The 22763-nt window shown below is 40.6% G+C and overlaps 3 protein-coding genes across 3 annotated transcripts; 1 reads left to right on the top strand and 2 right to left on the bottom strand.

The window, feature by feature from the left end:
- Positions 1–196: 196 nt before the first annotated feature.
- On the bottom strand, positions 197–5796 carry pdk1 (pyruvate dehydrogenase kinase, isozyme 1; the record flags this gene model as incomplete). The annotated part of the gene is made up of 11 exons (XM_079230747.1): positions 197–1367; positions 1464–1577; positions 2613–2723; positions 2808–2906; positions 3016–3080; positions 3241–3318; positions 3398–3493; positions 4591–4775; positions 4867–4938; positions 5020–5161; positions 5688–5796. The coding sequence occupies 11 exons, from the start codon at positions 5794–5796 to the stop codon at positions 1227–1229; spliced, it is 1212 nt and encodes a 403-aa protein (XP_079086873.1). The 3' UTR covers positions 197–1226.
- A 1117-nt stretch (positions 5797–6913) lies between these two features.
- LOC306748053 (uncharacterized protein) lies at positions 6914–9105 on the top strand. Its single transcript, XM_079231174.1, has 2 exons — positions 6914–8605; positions 8711–9105. The coding sequence occupies exons 1-2, from the start codon at positions 7034–7036 to the stop codon at positions 8867–8869; spliced, it is 1731 nt and encodes a 576-aa protein (XP_079087300.1). The 5' UTR covers positions 6914–7033; the 3' UTR covers positions 8870–9105.
- Positions 9106–10270: 1165 nt separating this feature from the next.
- itga6a (integrin, alpha 6a) lies at positions 10271–19396 on the bottom strand (the record flags this gene model as incomplete). Its single annotated transcript, XM_079230851.1, has 23 exons — positions 19337–19396; positions 18965–19226; positions 18666–18797; positions 17344–17557; positions 17056–17249; positions 16881–16975; positions 16420–16547; positions 16253–16342; positions 16107–16168; positions 15845–16014; positions 14950–15093; positions 14732–14847; positions 14138–14300; positions 13822–13908; positions 13650–13729; positions 13469–13546; positions 13278–13380; positions 13024–13200; positions 12829–12918; positions 12195–12302; positions 12005–12103; positions 11780–11905; positions 10271–10435 (listed from the first exon to the last, which is right to left on the bottom strand). Exons 1-23 carry the CDS (start codon positions 19379–19381, stop codon positions 10271–10273), a joined length of 2928 nt encoding a protein of 975 aa, XP_079086977.1. The 5' UTR covers positions 19382–19396.
- Between the last annotated feature and the right edge of the window lie 3367 nt (positions 19397–22763).

Below are 22763 nucleotides of genomic sequence, written 5' to 3'. Positions count from 1 at the left end.
CATCAATAAACTAATTTTCACTTTATATGGTATGCTTGTATTTTGTTCTAGCTCGTCTTTCAGTAAATGTGCATTTACTGAAATCTGTGATCACAACTAACAGATCGAGGGACACAGTTTATATCATTACTTCCATCACCCTTCACTCAAATACACCTCTGTCTGTTTTGAAATATTTATTTTTCACTGAACATGACAGAATAACTGCTTCAGTGTCACATGGAAAATATTGATATTATTTGACAGGATGAGTCGTAATACAACCACAGTAATCCAAATATGTTTCTCTTATACTGTATGTGATACAACTTGTGAGGAAAGTTAAAGAAGAACAAATCAGCCTTCAAATGTGTGCATCAGCAATGTGGAATTATAATAATCCACTTTCCTTAAATACATAAGTAAAAGCAGATGCAAAATGTCGGTAAATCAATGTTTTTGATCACATGTTGCTTGTATACATTATCCAACTGATTCATTATCCAGTCTAATCACCTGGATAATTGACTTTATCCAAGTGATTAGACTCATCAGCAAAAACTTGCAACACATTTTAAAACAATCAGCAACTAATTGTCTTAACAACTTCCCACGAAGCGGAGGAGATGAGCAGAGCTGAACACGCTCTGCAACAGACGGACTGTAACAGTTAGAGATCGACTTTCAGCAAAATAAAAGCTATAAACCAGGAGAGCAAACGACACAAACCGATCAAACCTTAACCATGCAGAGAGTTTCAGATGACATGTCGTTAAATGGAGTTTAGTTTGTTCTCAAAGCATCTAAAAATTACATGTCAACTGATTTCATCAGCTAACTTTAGTTTGTAACAGATATGTTTTTGTTATTATGTTGGTTAACAAATAACAAATTGTAGTTCAGTAATTCAAAAATATGTTTGAGTCCATTTGGAAACGTTGATTACGTTACTGCTTGTCCAGCAAAGGTCAGCTCAGGACATCGAATCTTTATTAACCATCCTTAATGTTATGATTATGTTACACGGTCAATGTGTTTTTAAACTTAAATATCAACAATAGTATCATCCTGAAAACTCCAGTATTAGTTTGGCTTTACTTTCAACATCTTTCCAGAAACCTGGTACCAGTAGGAGTGAGAAGGAAACACGGTTTTCTTCATAATAACAAAACTATTGACCTCTTTGAATATATGGCACAAAACCACCTCTCTCGCACACGTTGCTACAGGACTGCCGCTCGCTGGCTCTAGAAACTGCGAAACGTCGTCATGTCCTTCGGCTCTTTGCTGGGGACGCACCAGTCGTCGGCCTCGTGGATCGTCTTGTAGTGTTTCCAGGCCGACTTGTTGTACACGGGGAGCCTCTCAATGGACTCTGTGGAGAGAGCCTACGCAGAAGAATGAGAGGACAAAGTTAAAACATTACATTTATTTTAGCTGACGCTTTTATCCAAAGCTGTTCATGCTCTGCACAGTTCAATTACCCGAATGTAGATCACAGCATCAGTTCCATAGCCCTCTAGAGAGTACAGCTTCAGGTCCCCTTGGAAGTACCGGGCGTACAGTCGAGAGATGGGCAGACCGTGCCCGTAACCAGCCTGGACACAAATAAAACGTTTTTATGGGAAAAAGCTAATTTTATTTTTGTGTTAGAGTTTGGACTGTGAAGTTAGTCTAGCACTGGAACAAACAAACAATACATACTGATTTGATTTGCTGTCTTTCTTCGTTTACAATTATTGCATCCTTTGTAGTTTGACACAATTTGACACAATTAATGTGGGAGGGGAAGTTACAGAAATGCTATCATAGGTTATCTCCTTTTGAAGCAATGTCTCAATAAGAAGACCATGTGATGGCACTGAAAGTTTCAGAAAAAAAGCAAGCAAGTTGGTCAGTTGTGAGTCATTTTTGTCACCTACTCCTTTGAAAGTTCAAGACAGAACTTGTAAACTTCCCTTTTAACCCAATGAAGGTGAGAAGTCCTTAAAGTGTCCCAACAGCATGTCAACACACACATAGAAGACTGTCTGATGCTGTTGAAAGCTCTGGAAACAGCTAATACATGGACATTGAGTTGGGACTGTTTTCCTCATCTAAGTGTACAGACCTTTCAGTCAATGGACAGATCGCTAAGATTTGTAAAAAGAAAGATTTGAATTACTGGTCCTGTTACAACAGCTGATGAGAAGCCGGCTGTTATTGACAAAGATCATGATATAGGGATATATGCAAAATTTAGTTTTTTATTATTATTTTAAATTACAACAAAAATTTGTTTTAGTAAAATTCACTTTGGTTGTAAAAAATAAAATAATCAATAATCCAGAATGATCACCCAGTCTTGCTATAGACATAAGTAGTAGTAACAGTAGTTAAGTCCTACTGTCAAATCTTAAACACCTGATGAGGTTATTATGATATCTCAGTGTTATTAGTTCCACTTGTGCTTTTCTATGACGATGTGATGATGTCTCCACCTGGTGATGTCACAGATGCTTGTGTTTTGAAGCACGGTGGAGAATGTCAGGAAGAAGTGATTCTTTTTTTGTGTTTTGACGGTGCTGAGTACAAAAAGTTGAGCGCAAAGTCTCCCGTCCATCCACATGAGCTCACGCATCAGGAACACTGACCAGAGGAGCAGCCCGGGCCCCGTCGATGCTCGGGCGTGGAGCTGTGGAGTACGTGTAGGTGAACAACCTGTCAATCTTGCGCAGCGGCACGCCTCCTCCAAGGTCGCTCACCTGGAGCAGAACATATGGGCTTGTTTAGTTTACACTGGTCTGTTTCGGGGGGAGGGAAGACTGCTGAATGCAGCACAGCTTTACCTTGACCGTCAGATCTTCCGTTCCCAGAGCGACCTGCGCATGGATGGGAGGATACTCCATGGCGTCGCCGTACAGCTCCATGGTGGCCCGCATGGCGTTCTGCAACAATGAAAGCACACACAGCAGCTTGATATAACGAGAAAGGCAACATGGTAAAATGTAAACCTGTATCATGTGAACCAGCTGTTAAAAACAAAAATAATCCTACCTTAAAAAGTTCAAAGACCATATGATACAAATGAGATGGAACATAGACCACAGTGATGGGTTTGACTGTCGGGACAAACAGATGATCAAAGATTAGATTCCATTTGACCAGGTCTGATTGACTCAATAATTCATATGTATCTATTCATTAATAATGCAGATTAAAGGGCTTAAGATAAACAAGTGCTTCTACTGTAAATACTTAAACGTGTTTCTGACGAGTTACCTTTGAATTCCTCCAGTATCAGCTCAGGAGAGTTCATGTAGTATCGGTCGCAGAGGTTTCGTGCATTTTCATATGCGTCTGTAGGGAAAAGTTTTTTTTTTCAGGTAGGAACACGACATTTCGGAGCACTTCCTCATCAAATTGTTTGTGTTCTCACCTCTGATGATCTCGCTGACACGACAGTTTGGATCAATACTGCCGATCTGTTTGGGATGAGCTGGGTTCACCTTCACCTTCCCGCCAAAGAGGAGAGCTGGAGGAAAACACAGGGATATAATGTGTTAGTTGGTCAAATAAAAAGAGACACAAAATAGACATTTGTGGACATATTTCTCCCCCAATTCTCAAGAAACAACAACACTGTTCCCAGACGACACAACATCCACATTAGAAACATAATAATTCCCAAACAAGTATCCATGAGCAGTAAGCCAGACAGCAAAAAGAAAAGGGTCAAATGATTTATTGTTAAAAAGCTGACAGAGGAAAACCAACGAATACAACATAATATAATATCCCTACATGTTGTTTTGAATGTATCCAATCAAAGCTGAGATCATGAGCATTTATCACTCCATGATGCATATTGTTAAAGTCAAGTTTTTTGTCGTTTGATTATGACCATGCCGTGTTTCTTTCTTCCTCCCTTCGTCATAGTGTAATTATAATTGTTTCTTTTCTTGCATTACTCCTGTTCCTTATGATGTTTTTACCATGCACAAAGCATATTATTCTTAATAATAACAATATGTATTATTATCACTGTGGTTGTTGTGGTGGAAGTTTGATCTAGAATGCATTATTCTTAAATGTGTAGATCATTTAGTGAGTTCAGTTTGCCCCAGACTGAACCGGGCCATCCTTGGAATGATAACAGGGGTATCTTTCTATTGTTTGGGATTCCTCTTCTTTTGTTTCTTCCCTTGCGCCCTCACTTTGCTTCTCAGGGCCGCGACCAAGCGGCAGGCGCCAGCTGGGTACCAAGGCCTGTCGCCTGTCTGCACACTGCGAGTGTTACAGTTGTAACATTCAGGTCTCGGCTGGTTGACTGTGTCTTTGCCCGTTAATAATAAACAATAAACTATTCACTCAATAAACTATTCACTCGTTCAGAAGGTCAAGATACGGTACAGGTCATTTAAAAATAAAAACGTCTGGGTGTTATCTGTGGATTCCAGTGGCAATGTCGTTAAAAGTTACGAGCGTAGATAAGCCTCTTGGTTTCTGTGAATGAAGCAACCCGGCTCTTTGTGACAGCTCTCCACACAAGTACAACTCTTGTTGAGACGTTCTATTGGTCATGACTGACGAAAAGAGATGATCTCTCATGCAGCAGAAAAGTCTACTCACTGTGCTGGTTGAGCAACATCCTGATGGATATCCTGCTCATGTAGAAACGATCCAGAAAATACTGAACATTTTGGCTGACGATGGGGTCTGTGCCGTGGGTCTCCTTGTACTCTACGACTCCCTGAGCCATGGTGGGAATGACATCATTGTGCCGATTTCTGACCTTTATTACCGCGTCTGTGAAACTAAATGAAGACGTGGCGATTACCACCAGGCATTAGATCGTCTTTCATAGAAGAAACAAAACTCAACTGCATAGTGTTTTCATTTACTTACTCATATGTGACTTTCTCATCATCTGCATTTTTGTCTTTAAACTCAAGAATCTCTTCAAGACTTTGCATGTACCTGCGCACGAGACATCACGGTTTATTGGCAGGTACTGGCATGAGCGTAGTTTGAGAGAGAACTAAGAAAAGGCCTGCGTACCAGCCCTGGACCAACCGCACCGATGGAGTCCTCAGTAAGTTGTCGGGCAACAAGTTGATCTCTTTCATGATGTTTGCCAACCTCACAGGTAACTCCTGTCTGAGGAAGGTGAAGGATGTTTTCTCACATGCATTTTCTGAGCCTGAAGGGTGGAAACAAACACTGAAAAATCAGAATCCTTATGTGTTATTGTGTATACATATATCGTTTTGATGAATCACCGATACTGTCGGGTTAATTTTGTAAACCGTAGTTTTGCCATGCAGTTCATACTGCGGCAGCTATCAAAAGGCCATTGTGGGCAATGTTGCAGATTTCTGTTTATGCTAATATTGGATTTGGATGATGTTTTCATTCATGCTAAGCACATCCTTCACTTGTCAGGTATTTTATTTGTTGGATCAGTCAAGAACACACTCACAGACTCACATACCTGTCTGGTTACTTTAACTAGAAAGAGATTCTCGTTCATTTTTTCTAGTAAATTTGTATTTATATAGCCCAATATCAGAGCTTTGCTTCAGGGGGCTTCACAGTCTGTGCACCATACGAACCCCTCTGCGCTTAGACCCTTGTAGCTGGGAGGGAACATGTAGGCACGATACAGAATTGTTTTGTGTGTGCGTGTGTGCGCGCGCGCGCGCGCGTGCGTGCCTGCCGACTCTTACCGAAATCCAGAAACTGCTTCATTGACAGAGGAGAGGGTGAAAATTTGGAGTAATAATCAATGTCTTTTCCTATGGACACGCTGCTCCGCAAAAACCTTAAAATCCTCATTGTGACAGCTCCTGTGATCGCTCAGACGATGGTGGCGCTTCGTTAGATTAGAATTACAGGTGAGAATCCACAATTTCGACACGCAGTTAGTTTAGTTAATCTATGTTGACGTTGGCGTCCACGCTGACGTCAGCAGCACGCAAACACACTCGTGAAATTAACGTTCTGAGTGATTTGGGGAAATCTGTGAATCCATAGTCACCGTAAAATGTTTATTAAATCGTCCTTACTTCAATTGTTCATAGAGAAGTGGAATACATGTCAACACGGCAAGATGAAGGCTATGCGGATACTCAACACGCGTCCTGCTAACTCAGACAAAGAGTCAAAACGGTGTCAAGAGGCTTTGTACCTTTCGGCATTGTTTAAAATATATATATTAACAAAGATATGCTTCTTTTGTGTAGATGTAAAACATTATACAATAATAAAAAACAACTAAAGTGAAAATATAAAAGAAATGGGAAAGCATAATGCCATGTTGTTGTTTTTTTAAATGCTAGTACAAGAAAGTGTATTTTGTACAGTATTTCAGATTTTGTTTTTTTTAAGTAGTAAAGTCATTGGTTAAGAACAGTTAAGAATGCAAACATATAGATTGAAATAATCCTTTCGTAGTATCTTTCTTTTACATTTAGTTTCACGTTAGTTTTTTGTTTTCTTACACAGCTCGTATTCTGAACTAAATTAACTATCTTGTCGTAGACTCAGTTCTCTTTGGATAAAATAATTGGTATCTTTTCCCTGGGATTCGTCTTTCAGGCAGCAAGCTCTACCAATCAAACTTCAGATGGAGTTTTGTCAGGACCGTTATTGGGCACTTGAGCTGTCAATCTTACCAAGAGGGGCGGGTTTTGAGCATTGGCAGACAAGACTCAGGGCTATTGTCACACTATGTAGGTCCTAACTGCCGTCATTTCCTTTAGCAGTTTACAGAAATGCCTGCATGAAGAACTGCGAAACATCGGGCCACGTTGTGAGGAGGCTGTTTTGTTATTTTTTAGTTTCCGTCTGGGTCAATGTAACGTTTCCAAATCCGTGATTGACTGTATCAACCGCTAACGTTTGGAAAGCCGTCGGAGCAGAGAAACTGTTTTCTCGGTTAACGCTACGTCGGTTGAACCAGCTCGTTCTTGTGACCCGCCAAAAGCCGCAGAAGTTCAGCGAGGAAGTGACCATTTTGTGAGTTGGCTGTTTTCGATAGCGTTATATTTAAGTTGTCCTCCGGCGAACGAAAATGAGTGGCGGTTTCAACTTCGGCCAAGCCTCCACGGGCTTCTCCTTCGGAGCGCAGAAGCCAGCAGTTGCAGTTGCAGCCCCCAGCACGGGCTTTGGGATGACTAGCGCCATGCCTGCCGCCGCTGGAGGAGGCTTCGCATTTGGCACTCCCACTCAGGCCACCACGAACCCCACCGGCTCTTTCAGCTTTGGCACGCCGGCAAAGAGCACACCAGCCGGGGGAGGCTTCTCTTTTGGGACCCCCACCGCCCCATTTGGCATGGTCACTCCTCAAGCCGCAGCAGCAGCACCACCCCAAGGGCTGGCTTTAGGCACCGCAGCAGCTCCAGCGCCGGGGTCAGGGTTCACCATGGGTATGGGCATGTCAGCACAGCCCGCCGCTGCCGCTCCTGCAGGAGGAGGCTTTGCCTTTGGTGCTCCTTCTCAAGCTGTACCCCAACCTGCAGCTCAACTCCAACCTGCAGCACCATCAATGGCCGCAGTAACAGCAACTACAGGAGCAGGCGGCCTCTCATTTGGAGGGTTCAGCTTTGGAGCAACCAAGGTTCAGGCGACCACCGCTGCAGCCCCTGTTGCGGCCCCCATTGCTGCCCCAGGAGGTGGCTTCAGCTTCGGTGCCAGTGCTCCATCCAACCTCACCATGAGCATTCAGCCCCAGCAAGCACCCACTGCTGCAGTCACAACTCAGGGTGGAGGATTTGCCTTTGGGATTAAACCCTCATCAACCCCAGCTCCGCCTGCAACAACCCAGGCAGTCCTAGCTCCAGGCCCTTCTCTCTTTGCTTCACCTATCTCTACAGCTGCTGCTGCTGCACACGCCGCCGCTGCGGCCGCTGCCACCACAGCTTCTGCTGTCACTGCCGCTGCAACAGGTACAGGCTTTACTTTGGGTGTAGCTCCAACTTTAGCAGCAAGCACTGCTGCTACAACTACTCCAGCAGCAGGTGGAGGTCTGGCTTTTATGCTCAAACCTCTGGGGGCAGCTACCATCACCTCTGCCCCTGCCCCTACTGCCACTGTTGCAGCCGCCACAACAGGTGCGCCGACAGCCTTTACACTGGGACTCAAACCTTTAACCGGCACAAGTATCGCACCAATTTCTACGCTGACAACCATCTCTGCAACAACTGCTCCTCCAGTGATGACCTATGCCCAGCTAGAGGGTCTTATTAACAAGTGGAGTCTTGAGCTTGAGGACCAAGAGAGACATTTCTTACAGCAGGCTACTCAGGTGAACGCCTGGGACCGCATGCTGGTGGAGAACGGAGAGAAGATCACAGCCCTGCACAAGGAGATGGAGAAGGTGAAGCTGGACCAGAGGAGGCTAAACCAGGAGCTGGATTTCATCCTCTCCCAACAGAAAGAGCTGGAGGATTTACTCTGCCCGCTCGAGGAGTCGGTGAAAGAGCAGAGTGGAACCATCTACATGCAGAACGCTGATGAGGAACGCGAAAGAACGTACAAGCTTGCCGAGAACGTCGACGCACAGCTAAAGAGGATGTCGCAGGATCTGAAAGAGATCATCGAGCACCTGAACACGTCCAGCGGCCCAGCAGATACCAGTGACCCGGTAAGATGAGACCTAATTCAAGTTCAACTTTCCATGACACATTTCTGTTGCTTTGATATATATTATTGCATGTTAAATTAACTTTTTACCTCTTTTTTTTTTCAGCTTCAGCAGATCTGTAAAATTCTCAACACTCACATGGATTCGCTTCAGTGGATCGACCAAAACTCAGTTCTTCTGCAGAGAAGAGTGGAAGAAGTGTCTAAATTGTGTGACAACCAGCGCAAGGATCAGGAGAAGACCTTTCGTCTAACATTTGACTAATGTGGAATAAATATGTTGACCTGTATATTGACATAATGATACTCAGATATTTTGAATGCAAAAACCAACAAAGTCACATTTCCTGTTAACTTGCTTTTTCTGTCAGCTGCGTTGTTTGGCTGCATATAGATTAATATTTCCAATGCAATAGCTTTTATATAGAGTAGTGAAGTAAATGATCTGTTCTCATGTAAATGATATGGTTGTTCTAAATGGTGTGATTAAATAAATCAACAAAGTAAGACTCTGTTTTATTGGATAGCATATAATAATTACTGCCATATATGTCAGTAACAATGTTTGTCATGTTTGTGTGCTTTTGTACAATTACTTAGTCCATTGACAAAAAGTTCATCCACTGTTTTGATTATCAGTTAAGTCTTTGTGTAACAAGAAGCAAAACTTGACTAGTTCTAGCTTCTCAGTTGTGATTATTTGTTGCTTTTCTTCCGTGACGGTAAACTGATTATATCTGTGGGTTTTGGCTGTTGTTCAAACAAAACAATTAATTTGAAGATGTCACATTTTGCTTAAGGGAATTGTGATGGGCCCTTATCACTATTTTCTTGAAGCTTATGGACCCAACAACAGAAAACCGAATCGTCAGATAAATGCTTTATTAGGTACAGCCCTCACTTTATGGAGGCTTATACTTCTAATGGTAATGAAAAGTCACAGCAGCAATCAGTGTTTAAGCATTTTATTATACTTGAAAATTCAACAAGTCGTTAACATTGAATTTATTCTATAAAACAAACATTGCAGTTTCTATTGACCATCTTCCCTTTGGATTCCTTACATAGTACAAAACAATCTTAATTCAGTGTTGACTACAGTACAGTGGATGCTACCTGAATGCCAGTGAGACGAGGTAAAGAATCAATGAACACTATTTGAGTCGGCTGTGCTCATTTATGCACCTTTAATTATTGTGAAATGATAATGTACCTAAATGTCATTCCAAAAGGACAGAAGATGTTTTTTTGTTGAAATGTACTGAAACTAGACGTTAAACCACAAGAAATACAGATTTTATATTCATATAATACTGAGCTAGGTGACCTTTCCTTGCATAGATTTTCAGCTTTTAGTGAGACAACTCCACAGAAACAGTAGTAAACTTTGCCCTTCGTCCTGCTCATGGACACATGAGACTGAAAATAACTCTTTGGCTGCATGAAATTATTTTCTTATCAAAAAATAAATATACAGTGTGCAGAAGTATTTAAATATATACAAAACTTACAAAAAACATTTCATCATACAGTGTAAAAAGACAAAATCACTGACGTTCTCCAAGTGAACAAGAAAAGGCAAAGTTCATCCTGTTTGTGGCTTGAGACTTAAAAAATAAAATTAGGTTATTGCTGTTAGTCAAAATAATATTAACGGTAAGATGAGTCATGAGTAACTTTCACCGTCCAGCCAATTTGTCATCCACTGCTTCTTTTCAAAAGGATCCAGCTGGACTTTTCCATCTTTAGACTCAGGAGTGTCCTTCCTGATCCGCACTGCGTGGTAACTCGGCACGCTGTCCTCTTGTTTGGAGCGTTTAAAGAATCCACACTGGGAAGGGAGATTTAAAGAAACAAGATGCATTATTAAAACCTGGTAAATGTCAGAAATATCCATGCACACTGTAAACGGCAAGAGGAAGCGATGTGCAGGAACGTTGAGCATGCGTTACAGTTTTTAAGGGGACGTTTCAAACAGCCAAGCAGTAACAGCGATGTCAGCAAAGGCACCTGCAGAACAACTACCAAAAGAATGCAAAAATTAAGCCTGTTGGTAAGAAAAAGCAAAGATTTTTGGGGTGGCAAAATTCAGAGACACATATTGTATGAACATCAGAAACCTTAAGCACTTCATTAATACAATATACATCAAAACAAATATTTGGGTTTTGTTTAATGTAAATGTTACGGTTTCATCAGCTACAATATCTGTCTGATTGAATGTTTCTGCATGAAGTCAGCTGAATTGGCTGGAAAGTGAGTTCATTAGTCACTGCAGTAGTCACACTCCATGCTGACAGCTAGCGTTACCCCTGTTCAGAGCATAAATCAGGCCTCAGCAGAGAGCTTGTCCTTGTCAGAGGGCTGAACATGGATCTCTGCCTTGTGATACGCAGCATCGTATTGGTCTTTTGATGCTCTCTTGAAGAAACCACACTGAGGGGGAGCAAGTGATGAAGTGTTTAGAGTGACATAGCAGGCAATAGCTGTTATGATTTCTTCCATCAAAACGCCAGATACAATGCATTTTATTAACATAATACTTTAGTGTTGATGCTCAAATGACACCTGACAAAAAAATTATTTGACTTTGCTTATTTACCGATAGTCTGCAGAATATTGTGACCTACTGAATTAATACATTTGAGATTAAAGACAGTATGCATTATAAACAATGTTTAGTTATTCTATAACACACACATATTCTATATTGGCTCGAACTATAATTTGTATTATAGAGTATAATGTTCATTAGAAGTACAATTGCATTTTTTCCCTTTCAAGTGTTGACTATTCTCCTATTTTTTGTTTCCCAATTAATCACATTAGCGTTGAGTATACAATGTAAAAAATAATGATTACCACAGCCATAATTAAATAATTGTTTTGACAGCCTAAGAAATATATAAAGCTATTCACATTAATTAATATGAAACCAAAGAAAGCCAAAATATTGTGATAAAACAAATATTTAACCAGCAAAAAAAATCCCCACAAAACAAAGTGAATACAAATAATGTACAAGTCTTCATATATTAACTCTCATATCTCGTACTGTTCACAGACTCCACCTTTTCTGATCTAACATAAGCACTTCAATGACGTTTACCTTTGACCTCCTATTTTCATCCTGTATTATAAACATGGGTAAAGGTGTAACATCCCTGTATCTCACCTTCCAGAGCAGAAACACCAGCAAAGCCAAAATCAAGATGCCTGCCAGAACAGCCACCAGTATGATCCACCAGGGAACGCCACTGAGCTGTGCTACTGCACCCTCGGGGGACACTGACACTGTCACCTGCAATAAAACATCACGAGGAGGAAAAGCAGGAGACCAGGTGAGTTAGGACCAAGACAAAACTGTTAAAGAGACGCTGGAGGCTGTTGAGCTGCTTACGTCAGTGTGAGGGGTTCTCAGGATCATGTTCTTAGCCTGAGTGTGGAGGACGAGGGAGGCCTTCACAACAATGTGCACGTTGGAGATGGAGGCGTAATCCTGTGTGAAGACAAAAACAGCTGCTCAGGTCAGACAGTCCTACCGGATCACAGATGAGACACATGGAGCACATTATGAGACAAGCCGTCACCTCAATAAAGGTCGAGTTCCACAGACGAGACCTCAGTTGCAGTGATGTACCGTCCAGGCCCTGTAGGGGGCACTTGAGTACCACGCATTGGATCTGGCTGTCACATGTCTGAGGAGGAGAGAGTCCATTACACATCTTAGCAACACCTTTATAAACTGTGATGGATGACCCGTGTCATTATTGTACTTAAACTGCTATCAGTACACAGTAAAAAATACTCAATTGATTGTTGGTTTGTGAAAAATTTGGAAAATAGTGATAAATGCTGATCACAATAACTCAGGAGCCCAATAGTATAATAAACCTCAAAACTAATAGAAATAAGTCAAACAAATTATTCAAAGGACAACCAGCAAATTTATTTAAGAAAAAAAAAATGTAATTGTCGATACATTTTCAATAGAGATAAGCATTTCAGCTGTACCATACTGTTGGTATAGATTAATTTGTAACACAACATCATATCTTATCAAATCTTTGTAGGTTTTTTCCTGAAAAATTATAATAAAATGAAAATAAAATGATCCAGCACAAGTACCTCACTTGTATACTTAAAGTGTGGTACTTGAGTAAATGTAGCTACATTCCATGACTGTTTAGGAACAAATGAAAAAACATCCATGAAGAGACTCACCAACACTTTTTTCTTCTCTGACAGTGATGACATTTTGGCGACAGTTTTTCTTTCTCCAATTTCACGTCTCGTCCTGGACGCAGAGGCATCCTGAAAGTACATTTATTCTCATGAATTCAAAGTGGAACCGAACAGACTTCAGGTAAATGCTGATTTCGCCTTGAGTACATGGAAGCAAAGGTTTAGAAATACTACCTGGATGTGTTTGAGAGAGTTGATTTCAGACTCAGGAGAGCAGAGGACGTCCTCCGGTCCTGTAGCAGTGATCTTTACCAGGTACAGAAGCCATTTGCCGTCTTTGTTCCATTTGGGCCACTGGATGTGAAGTGAGGCTTTGACAGAAGATGTCAAAGACTTCCACAAGTTGTTTATCTGGAGGAGAAATCAATATGTTATGATTTCAAAGACAGCAGTGATTTAAAAAGCAAAGGTTGGATGAATGAACTTACTCTGAATGTATAAGTAATCAAACTTCCGATCTCCTCTTCTGTCTTCATGGCACTTTCACCTTTCACAACGCCTCCAAAAGAAACCTGATTAGGGATGGCTTCTCTGATGAAAACAAGAATATTACAAATATGAGTTGACATACTTTTGGAGGCTCTTTAACTGAAGTCAAACATTGGTCTAACACACTTACCCACTGACCGACAACGGCAATTCAATGATTACTTTAGCCTTCACTTTAACGGGGGCGATATTTTCTTGCACACTTGTACTGCAAAAAGAGAAATACACCAATGTAGTACAATACTTTTATTTATGTTAATGTGAAGTTATCTGAAAAAAAAACAGGAAAAGCATGCAGCAGCAAGACTTACGTTTGGAGCTGCAGGTCGATGTTAATCTCCGTGGTGTCGAGAGTCATACCCACAGTGCTCAGGATGATGTAAAATAAAGCCTGGTGCAAAAAAGGGAAGAAAAAACAAACATCTCTCACATTTGAAATACAACAACTAAGTGTCAGGACGGACATGTGAAACCAGTCTGTACCTTTGAGTCTCTCTTGAAAGGGTTCCCCAGCTCACAGTCTGCTTGAGAGCCGCTCAGATTGGCTGTACAGATGATTGGCTTTTCCAGCTGGGAAACAACACGTTGGAGAACAAAAGTGCAAATAAAAAAACAAGTCGTAAGTCAGAAAGTATATGTAGTGGACATTCTTGCTCTTTTTTGTGTGTTATTTCGCTAGATAATGGCTGTCAATCGACCATTCTTATTCTATTTGCTTTTGACTAAAATGTCTTTTCAGCAGCAGTACTTTTACTTGGGTAAAATATTGTAGTCTCTCTTCATTCCTGCTCTTGTTTACCGTTGTCGGATGTGAGCGCACACCAGAATAAGACAATGTATCCGGGAACGTCGCCACCAGCTTTGCCTCGTACGCATCATCTTCATTCATGTTGTTGACCGTCACACGCAGAGCCAAGTCCTTCCTCTCGTAATTCAGATGGAATACAGGGACGTTCTTATTGCTGCAAATACACAGACATAACCTCTCACTTCAGGTTGATTGTTTTTTTTATGAAAAAAAAAATCTAATAAATAGATGTTTTTTCATATATTAAAATTGGCTTACTAGGCGGTTATGGCGGACATTTTATCCAACCATTGCAGACTTGTACATCCAGCAGACACTGAGCAACATACACGTAACTAGAGCGGCATTAGAGTAATTTTTCTGGTGAATGTTCATATCAGTGAAGCTCCATCATCCAGCCTCGCAGTATGTGCGGCCCAAAAACCAAAAGAAGTTTTGGAGTTAACCGTGGAAGAACTAGGTGTTGACTCATTGGGATTGGACGTACAAGCTGTTCTATAATTAGGATGTTGATCACATGATGTTGTTTAACGCAGAGTTCATGAATATGAATATGACCATATCTTTAGATCACGTTCTACTCACATGGGCAGTGGGGAGTACACGTCTAGGTTGCTTTGTTTGTAGTATAATTTGTACTCCATCTTCAGGTTACTCCGGCAAATATGATCACTTCCACATCCCTCTTTTACAAAGTTGACCTGCAGCCACAAGAAATCACAACAAAACCATGTAAAAACTTTGCTCCACTGTGGACCTTCTGTCATTAACTTAAAAATAAAAGTGGTAGTGCAAATGTTTACCTCAATGACGTCTTTGCTTGGTTGAGAGGAGTCTAATATGGGCATGAGTTGAGAGAGGCCGTTCCTCATCTTCTGTCGCTTGGTACCCACAATTACTGCCGACACCTCAATGGGGATGCTGCGCATCTTGTCCTTAATGTTGTCCTGTGCAAATCAGAGGCAACCACCATAGTGCGGCGCATTAATATTTAACTCTATGTGGGAAATACTAACTGCAGTCTGTATCACAACTCTGCATTTTAAGATTCAAACAGTCATAACTTTCATCTTGAGACTGTTCAAATTGTTATATGTACATATATATATAATTTGTTTGTTTATGTGGCTTTTATTGACACGCAGAAACAGAGTTAATATTGATTATTTGATTACTACTTCGGTCTAAGTGTCAGAAAATTAGGCAAGATCACATATTTGTATTTCCTAAAGCATTAAATCAACAGCCCAAAGCTCAAATATATTTATTTACTATCGCATAAGATAAAAAGCAGCAAATCCTCACAACTGAGAAGCTCTAATCAAATAATGTTTAACTTGAAAAATGTCTGAGACGATTAATTGATTGTCAAATTAGTGGACAATTCTTTTTCTGTTGATCAACTAATTGAATAATCAAGAAAGTAGAATTGTTTTGTAGGCAAGAAAAATGCTTGCAACTCCCAAAATGTTTTTTCCTGTGACATCAAATGTATTGAAACACAGTACATGGTGTGCTCAGATGTGTTGCTAAACAAAAAGACCTAAATATACCTCTCTGTTTTACGAGCAACAACATATGTTGAAAGCAGCATTCGCTGACCTTAACAAGCGCAGACTAACTGCAATTGTTCCTGACTGTTGCTCTCTGAGTAGAATCTATCCCAAGCATGTGATTTAAGTGGGAGATCTGTCTCACTTTTAGTTTGGCTGTTATCTTGATGCATGACTTCTGGTTTTGGCCGCGGAGGTCCAAGGTGCCATTTAACTGGTGGTCTGTTTCAGTGCGGGATTTGTTGAGGAACGTCACTCTGGAGGGCAGCCCATGTTTCCTGCGATCTCCGTCCGATTCGACCAAGTAGCCGATCGCTGCAGTGAAGACGGCAGCAGAAAAAAATGTGCTGAACAAATCTTTGATTTGTAAAAGAAGATTTTTTTCTTTTCTTCTGCATTTCACTTACTTAGTCTGGGGTTGTAAGATGCAGTGTTTGCTTTCCAGGTGAAGCACGCGTCCACCGTGAAGCTAAGAACAGAACAGGACATTTGTTTTCAACAAAAACGTGTTGACTATGAGATCTGTTGAATGTAAGAATGTAAGAGCACCTACCAAATGCTCTTGCCACAGGTTTTGATTGTAAGGTCAATTTCCTGTGGAGATATTTTGACATCTCTCCTAATGCTGATAACTGGCCGTGCCCTGAAATAAAGATTGTTAAATGAAGTTGTGGTACAAATCTGCGCTGTTTAAATGGACATATAACGGGTATTAATTACCTGTAGATCAGGGCTGTGTCCGACAGAGAGCCCACAGCCACATCTGGATAAGAGTTACTGTCCAAGTCCATGTTCCCTGCCAAAGAATATCCGAAGAGTCGCATGTTGTGCTCTTTTCCTGAAAGTATCTGTAATAACGGAGAGAAAAAAAACTTGATCAGCTAATTTATAAAATAACATAACAATGAAGTGTAATATTTAGTGTCAGGAGCCAACATTTGTTTAAGACTTTTGACAGCAAGTACTTCAATAACTCTGGGTTCTAGAGCAGGATTTTAAATCAATAATAATGAAATTCTTAATAGATTTTCACAGGGAAGTCCCTGTCCACAGGAAGGTCCAGACAAATCAACATCTTGAACATGCAGTACCTGCGGTAACTATGCTGTGAACAGCACACTCCTTTGTTAATATGAAAATATGAATTATAGCCACTTAAAGCAAAGCTCCACAAAGCCGACCTGTGCAGGGCTGCTTTTGATTCCTTGCACACAGCCTTGATAGATGTAGACTTTTCCTGCACCCCCGTCATCATAAGGAGCTCCAATGGCAATGTCTGCATGAGAAAGAAACCATTTTATGTGACAGAGACTGATAGAGAAACATAAATAAGCAGCAAAATGGCCGCTAAACTACCTTCATATGAGTCTTGATTGATGTCTCCAATGTTTTCCACTGCTAGTCCAAACATGGAGTCTTTGGTCCCATTTAGACGAACAGGTGTGATTCGTTCCCACCTTCCTGCCTGGTTGATGTAGACGTAAACGGCTCCTCCAATGTCTCTGTCCTTCATGTAGAACTGAGGGGCTCCCACAACTATGTCTTGCCATCTGAATCAAAGAAGGGAGGTAATTTTTAAGTTTCTCTGATGACATGAATTATCTGTGTACTAAAGCAGAATAGAAGCAGTGAAAAGTTCCCTACCCATCCCCATTCAAGTCCACCACAGCCACATCGTAGCCAAACGAGGACGCGAGTCCCGGCCCGTGCAGAGTGTGCTCCACCAAAAGTCTGGAGGAGGTGTCGCTCTCTTTCTTCAACAGGACCACAGCTCCACTGTGATTGGCTCTGGGTGCTCCAGCCACCACCGTCAGGCCGCGATGCCTGGTGATGCTGTGTCCCGAATCGAGGGAGAATCCTGTGTGAGAAATGTTGTCTGACATAAGTATCTTATTTTACACTAAAGAAAGGTTTACTTTTTTTACCCTCTTTTCTCCCTAATTTGGAATAGGGAGGTGAAGACAACCACATTTCTTTTCACCTGCCAGCGAGGAGGCCAGAGGGGCGACAGACAGATCAATAATGTCGTTCTATCTCTATGCAGTTTCCCTGGCGAACCACTTGGAGTCACTAGTGCAGCATCAACGACAATATGTCAGTCACTGAAAAGGATGTTGACTGCAGCGTTTCCAAAACTTTTTACCAGCCGGAAATGTAATCAACTGGTAACAAAACTTTAGAAACTCCTAACAGAGACAGTGAAGATTGATTTAATTACAAAATATATAATCAAGAACCTGAGCTGCATGTTTGCTTCAAGTATGCCATTAGTTTCAGATGTGGAGATAAAATGAGCATTTTGCCACAAACTGCCACAGTATTTTCTTCTACTGGTGTGAATGTAAATAGGAAGGACAACAATTTGAAACAGCCCAATATGCATTTTCAATAATTATAAGGTTTTTTAAAGGTAGAATTTATGGCAGAGCTGTTGTGTTGAATTGCAATAGATTGTCATGGTGTGCCTAAAAATGTGGGTGTTTTTTGTGAGTTTTTTTTTACATCAGACAGTAGAGAGATTATTGTATCTTTATCATTCTCAAATGATCAGATTCAAAAACCTTTTTCTCAACAAACTAAACATATTGACTTGCTATAGCAGCAGCACCACAGGTGGAACTATTGACATTATTAATGTCACCGTTCCAGCAATCACTACAATGCAACAATTGATTATGGTATTAGTTAGCTATGATTGAAGTCAAAATATCTGCTGTGTGAACAGTCCATTTATCTCTAAATGTCCACTCTGATCATCTGTCTTCAGCAGTAAAACACACAAGTTTCACACAATAATGAACACTAATGTGGAGATAAAGCTAGAACATGCATCAGTAAAACACATCCTATGCCAAATGTGTAAGCAATGCAATGCCCTAGAGAGGAAGTAGCCACAGTGCATCAGTGAACCAAACAGGATACAAGTAGCTCATACATATAGCTCTGATTTGTGTGTAGAAACCCACCGAGGTAGCTGTTGGCAGGTACAGGCACAAGCTCGGGGCTCAGGAGATGCTCATCTCCAACTTCATACGGGCCGTCATCATACACTCCCATCTCTATCAGAGTGTTGTTCTTTTGCTCCACTCGAACGATGCCTGCAGAAATGTTTATTTCATAATAAAAAAACACAAATATTCCATTAATTATTTTAACAGAATGAGGAACTTTATTCTCTTGGTAAATAATGTTATTCAATATGTGTGTGTGTGTGTGTGTGTGTGTGTGTGTGTGTGTGTGTGTGTGTGTGTGTGTGGTTAGTGACCTTTCCAGTTGTAAGCTCCTGGTGCTCCAAACACCACGTAATGGTAGTCTTTGGTGAAGGTGGCAGCCAAACCCTGCTGGCAAGATCCAAACATCTCGTGGCCTCTGGGTCTGCCCTTACAGAAGTTCCAGTTCCCTCCATCCTCATCAGAGAATGAGTCGATGGTCAGGTCCTGGCTCAGGACAAAACAGCGCCCGGTGATGTCCCGGTACTCCAGAGGCGTGTTGACAAACAAGCGCCTCTGATAGCGATGAGCACAAGTCTGAAATTGCCAAACACCATTGAGTTTAAGTTCAGACCTTAATAGCTGATAAGACCACACCAAGACTGAATGTTAGTGGGATGTTGGTGCAGATGCTCAGTTTGACTCACCACAATCTTTCCCCCAGGTCCCTGGCTCTGAACCGTCACCCCCATCCACTGATTTTCCTTATTCTCAACATGTATGTCCTCTATCAAAGTTCGGTAACACAAGATAAAAATGTAAGCATTTATATTCATACATTTGGAAACAGTACTGTATATGCAGACAGACAGGACAGACAGACAGACAGACAGACAGACAACTCACCTTCACTATCAAATTCAATACGCTCACAATCGTTGGACTGTGTGATTTCACATTTATAAAGGCCTCCTGTGATGTTGGCTGTCTGTTTCCCCAAAGCTCTGGCTCTGGGTGCTCCAATCAATAGCCTGAAGAAAAGAAAAACAATATTATCAAACTATTATTTTCTGAAGAAAACCAAGATGTATTGATATGGACTGAGATGTTTTTTCTGAAGTAGCTATCTGCTACACCTTTAGTAAGTCATTTTCTACTTTTCTAAGCTCCAGGACAGCAGCTTGTTGAATTTAGTTACAAGATTGACTATGACGGAGACAGACCTGGCATTTCCTGTCTAGAAAAATGAGCAATGTGTGTCGTCTGGCTCTGTTATTTTGTTAAGCTCATATTGTGGCTGCTGTTGGCATGGCGAATGGTTTTACTTCTTAATTTCTCCATCTGACTGTCAAAGTTGTCAAAAATTATCAAGAAAAGTATTTTTTGTTTCAGATTAACAAATTACATGTCACTTAGCTGCAAGTACCTCTATAATTGCCAGTAAGAATGAAGAACAGTAGAGCCTAATGGTTAAGGTAATGTCTCCCTCTCTGTTTCCTGTAAATATTTGCACTGTCACTATCAAATGAAGGCAAAATGACAAAATAATTGTTAAAATAGGTGACAAATTAAAGCAAAAACATGAATTTACTCCACATAAATTAAGAAGAGGAGTTGCTCAAATAGTTCCTATGTGAGACAGTGAAGGATCTGTTGGATACATGCGAAGGTAAACAGGTTAAGGCAGAAAAGGCCCAGTCAAATCAAGGGCATGGTCAAAGGCCAAAGGGAAGAGAAAAAAGCTAAAGGAAAAGCCCCAAACTGTTTGTTTTATACGAACTGCTAAAACATGAATCATGTCTCTAGAAGGAATTTGGGACACAGCGCAACAACAAGAGTATACAGCCACACTAGTGTCTCTGGGCAGCTAAATGCCAACATCAACAGGCTCATAATGTCCATGCTACCAGCCTCATCTTTAGCAGGTATCATGTTTATCATATTAACTATTCTATATTAGCGCGTTAGCATGCTATCAGCCTCACCTTTAGCAGGTATAATGTTTACCATAGTCACTATTCTCTATTAGCGTGTTAGCATGCTAACAGCCTCACCTTTAGTAGGTATACAATGTTTAGCTAGTCACTATTTTATATTAGCGTGTTAGCATACTAACCAGCATAATGTCTTGAAACAAAAGTATGTTTTAAGAAGTGAACTAAAAGAGGAATCTAACTCGAGCAGGTCCTTTCAAATCTGCTGCTACTATTACTTACTAATAGGGAATATTAATGGACATGAAGCTGTTTCTGTACATTCCTATATTTTGCAGGAAGGATAATTACAAAAAGAATAATTTAAAAATGGTTGTGTACAAAAAGCTGTTGTAGTTCATGATAAGAAACAGAACTTCTGAATGGGACAGTAGACTATTGTCCTGTCATTCTGCTGAGGTCCAAGAAGCAGTGAAGCAGACAATTTGGAGCATGTTCACTTCAACCACAGTTCATTGGCCACAGCTTCTCCCTAAACCCACATCACCATGCAGCCTCAGCCAGCACGCAGAAGCAATGTGTTTCTAGCCGGGTGACAGCAGCCACTGGGATGATTTACTCATCAACTTCTCTTTTACACAGTAATTCAAGGACACAGACAACAACAATCAAAATATATCTCTTGTATTATGTGATGTTACATTAAATAAAGTCATTTGTGAATTGTGAATTTGTAAATAGTTGGGATTTCTCTTTGTGAATTATCACATACCTTTACTTCAAATTAACATAATTGGACACTTGACATATGTTGACAGAGAAAACAACAGAAACAATTCTCTGATAGGATAAAAGTCCACTTGTTGATGAAATCTTCTCACGTTAGACTACATTTCTGTTTTCACAACTAAGCCGAACTTGCTGAGCTGCTTCATTATTATACATATTAATTAAAGAGACACAACTGAATAATATATATATCTAAACTTTAACACACAATTCTAAAATGTGACCTGAAAGACATGAAGTAACTCTTAATGTACTTATAAAGACTTGAGACACGGGCTTGTGTCAAAAGACTTACAAATGTTCTGCCAGCATCAGTCACTAATGGTTAGCCCAAATACGTTCGATTTTTCACTTTAGTATAATATAATTAGTGTAATATTATTGTCAAAACGACTGAAATTATAGTTTTTTTCTTTGTTTAAAATCTCCTTAAAATAATGCAAAGTGCACGTCACAGTGATTAGCTGCCCTATCACGTGTGAGCTGACCAGCCTACTCACTGTGTACGAATTTTCTCAAAGGGTGGAGAGGATTTCCTCTCCACCCTTGTCTCCTCCCTGTGTCTCTGCAGTCCCCTCGGTAACCCATTGATCCTTGGGATGGCCCCGTGGCTCTTCATTTGTTAAACAAGGACGGTTCTGACTGATGTGAGACTGAAGACCAAATCCTCTCCTCAAACAAAACCCAGTGAAATGCAAATACAAACAAGAGCCTTTACAACGTTGGCTTCAGTTTGACACTTCAGCTTCTGAACGACAGTAGTTCAGCTTTACAAGAACTGCAAAACACGCTATTTTGTATTGGACAAACCAAAGTACACCCCTACAATCTACTGCCTCAGAAACTACCTCAGATTGAACCAATACATTTGACTTGCTTTAGATTTAGAGCCACAACTGATGAGGCAATCAACAGCGACATTAATCAGCAATTAATTGGATAATCAATTAATAATTATGATTTTTTTTCAAGCACAAACTGCCTCCACCTTCTTAAATGTCAAGATGTTATGCTTTTCTATGTCATGTAAGACAGTGAATGGAATATCTTTTGTCAAATACAACAAGCTATAGAAATTAGTGACCTGTGACTGTGGGACATTTTGTAGAGAATCTTTCTGAATTTCTGATATCTACTCAACAAAGTGATTAATTGAGATAATCCACAGATTGAATGAAAGTTATTGTTAGTTAAAACCATATTTAGATTTCTCAGGCTGTCCCCTTTTAGTCAATTAATCGATTGTTTTGGTCTCAGTCAACTAAGATTTCATGAGGCGATATGTCATTTCTTTAGGCTTTTTCATGCTAAAACGTGTGAGCACATCTCTGGTAAACACAAGATATAAAGTGGTGCTATTGTGTGTTTATGTGGAGAAACAGATTTTTACAGATCTGTTGATTAAATCAAC

The sequence above is a fragment of the Taurulus bubalis genome, assembly GCF_910589615.1.
Source record: "Taurulus bubalis genome assembly, chromosome: 15".
Classification (NCBI taxonomy): domain Eukaryota; kingdom Metazoa; phylum Chordata; class Actinopteri; order Perciformes; family Cottidae; genus Taurulus; species Taurulus bubalis.
Note: the sequence above shows the minus strand (reverse complement) of the source record. Positions and strands in the feature narration are given on the sequence as shown.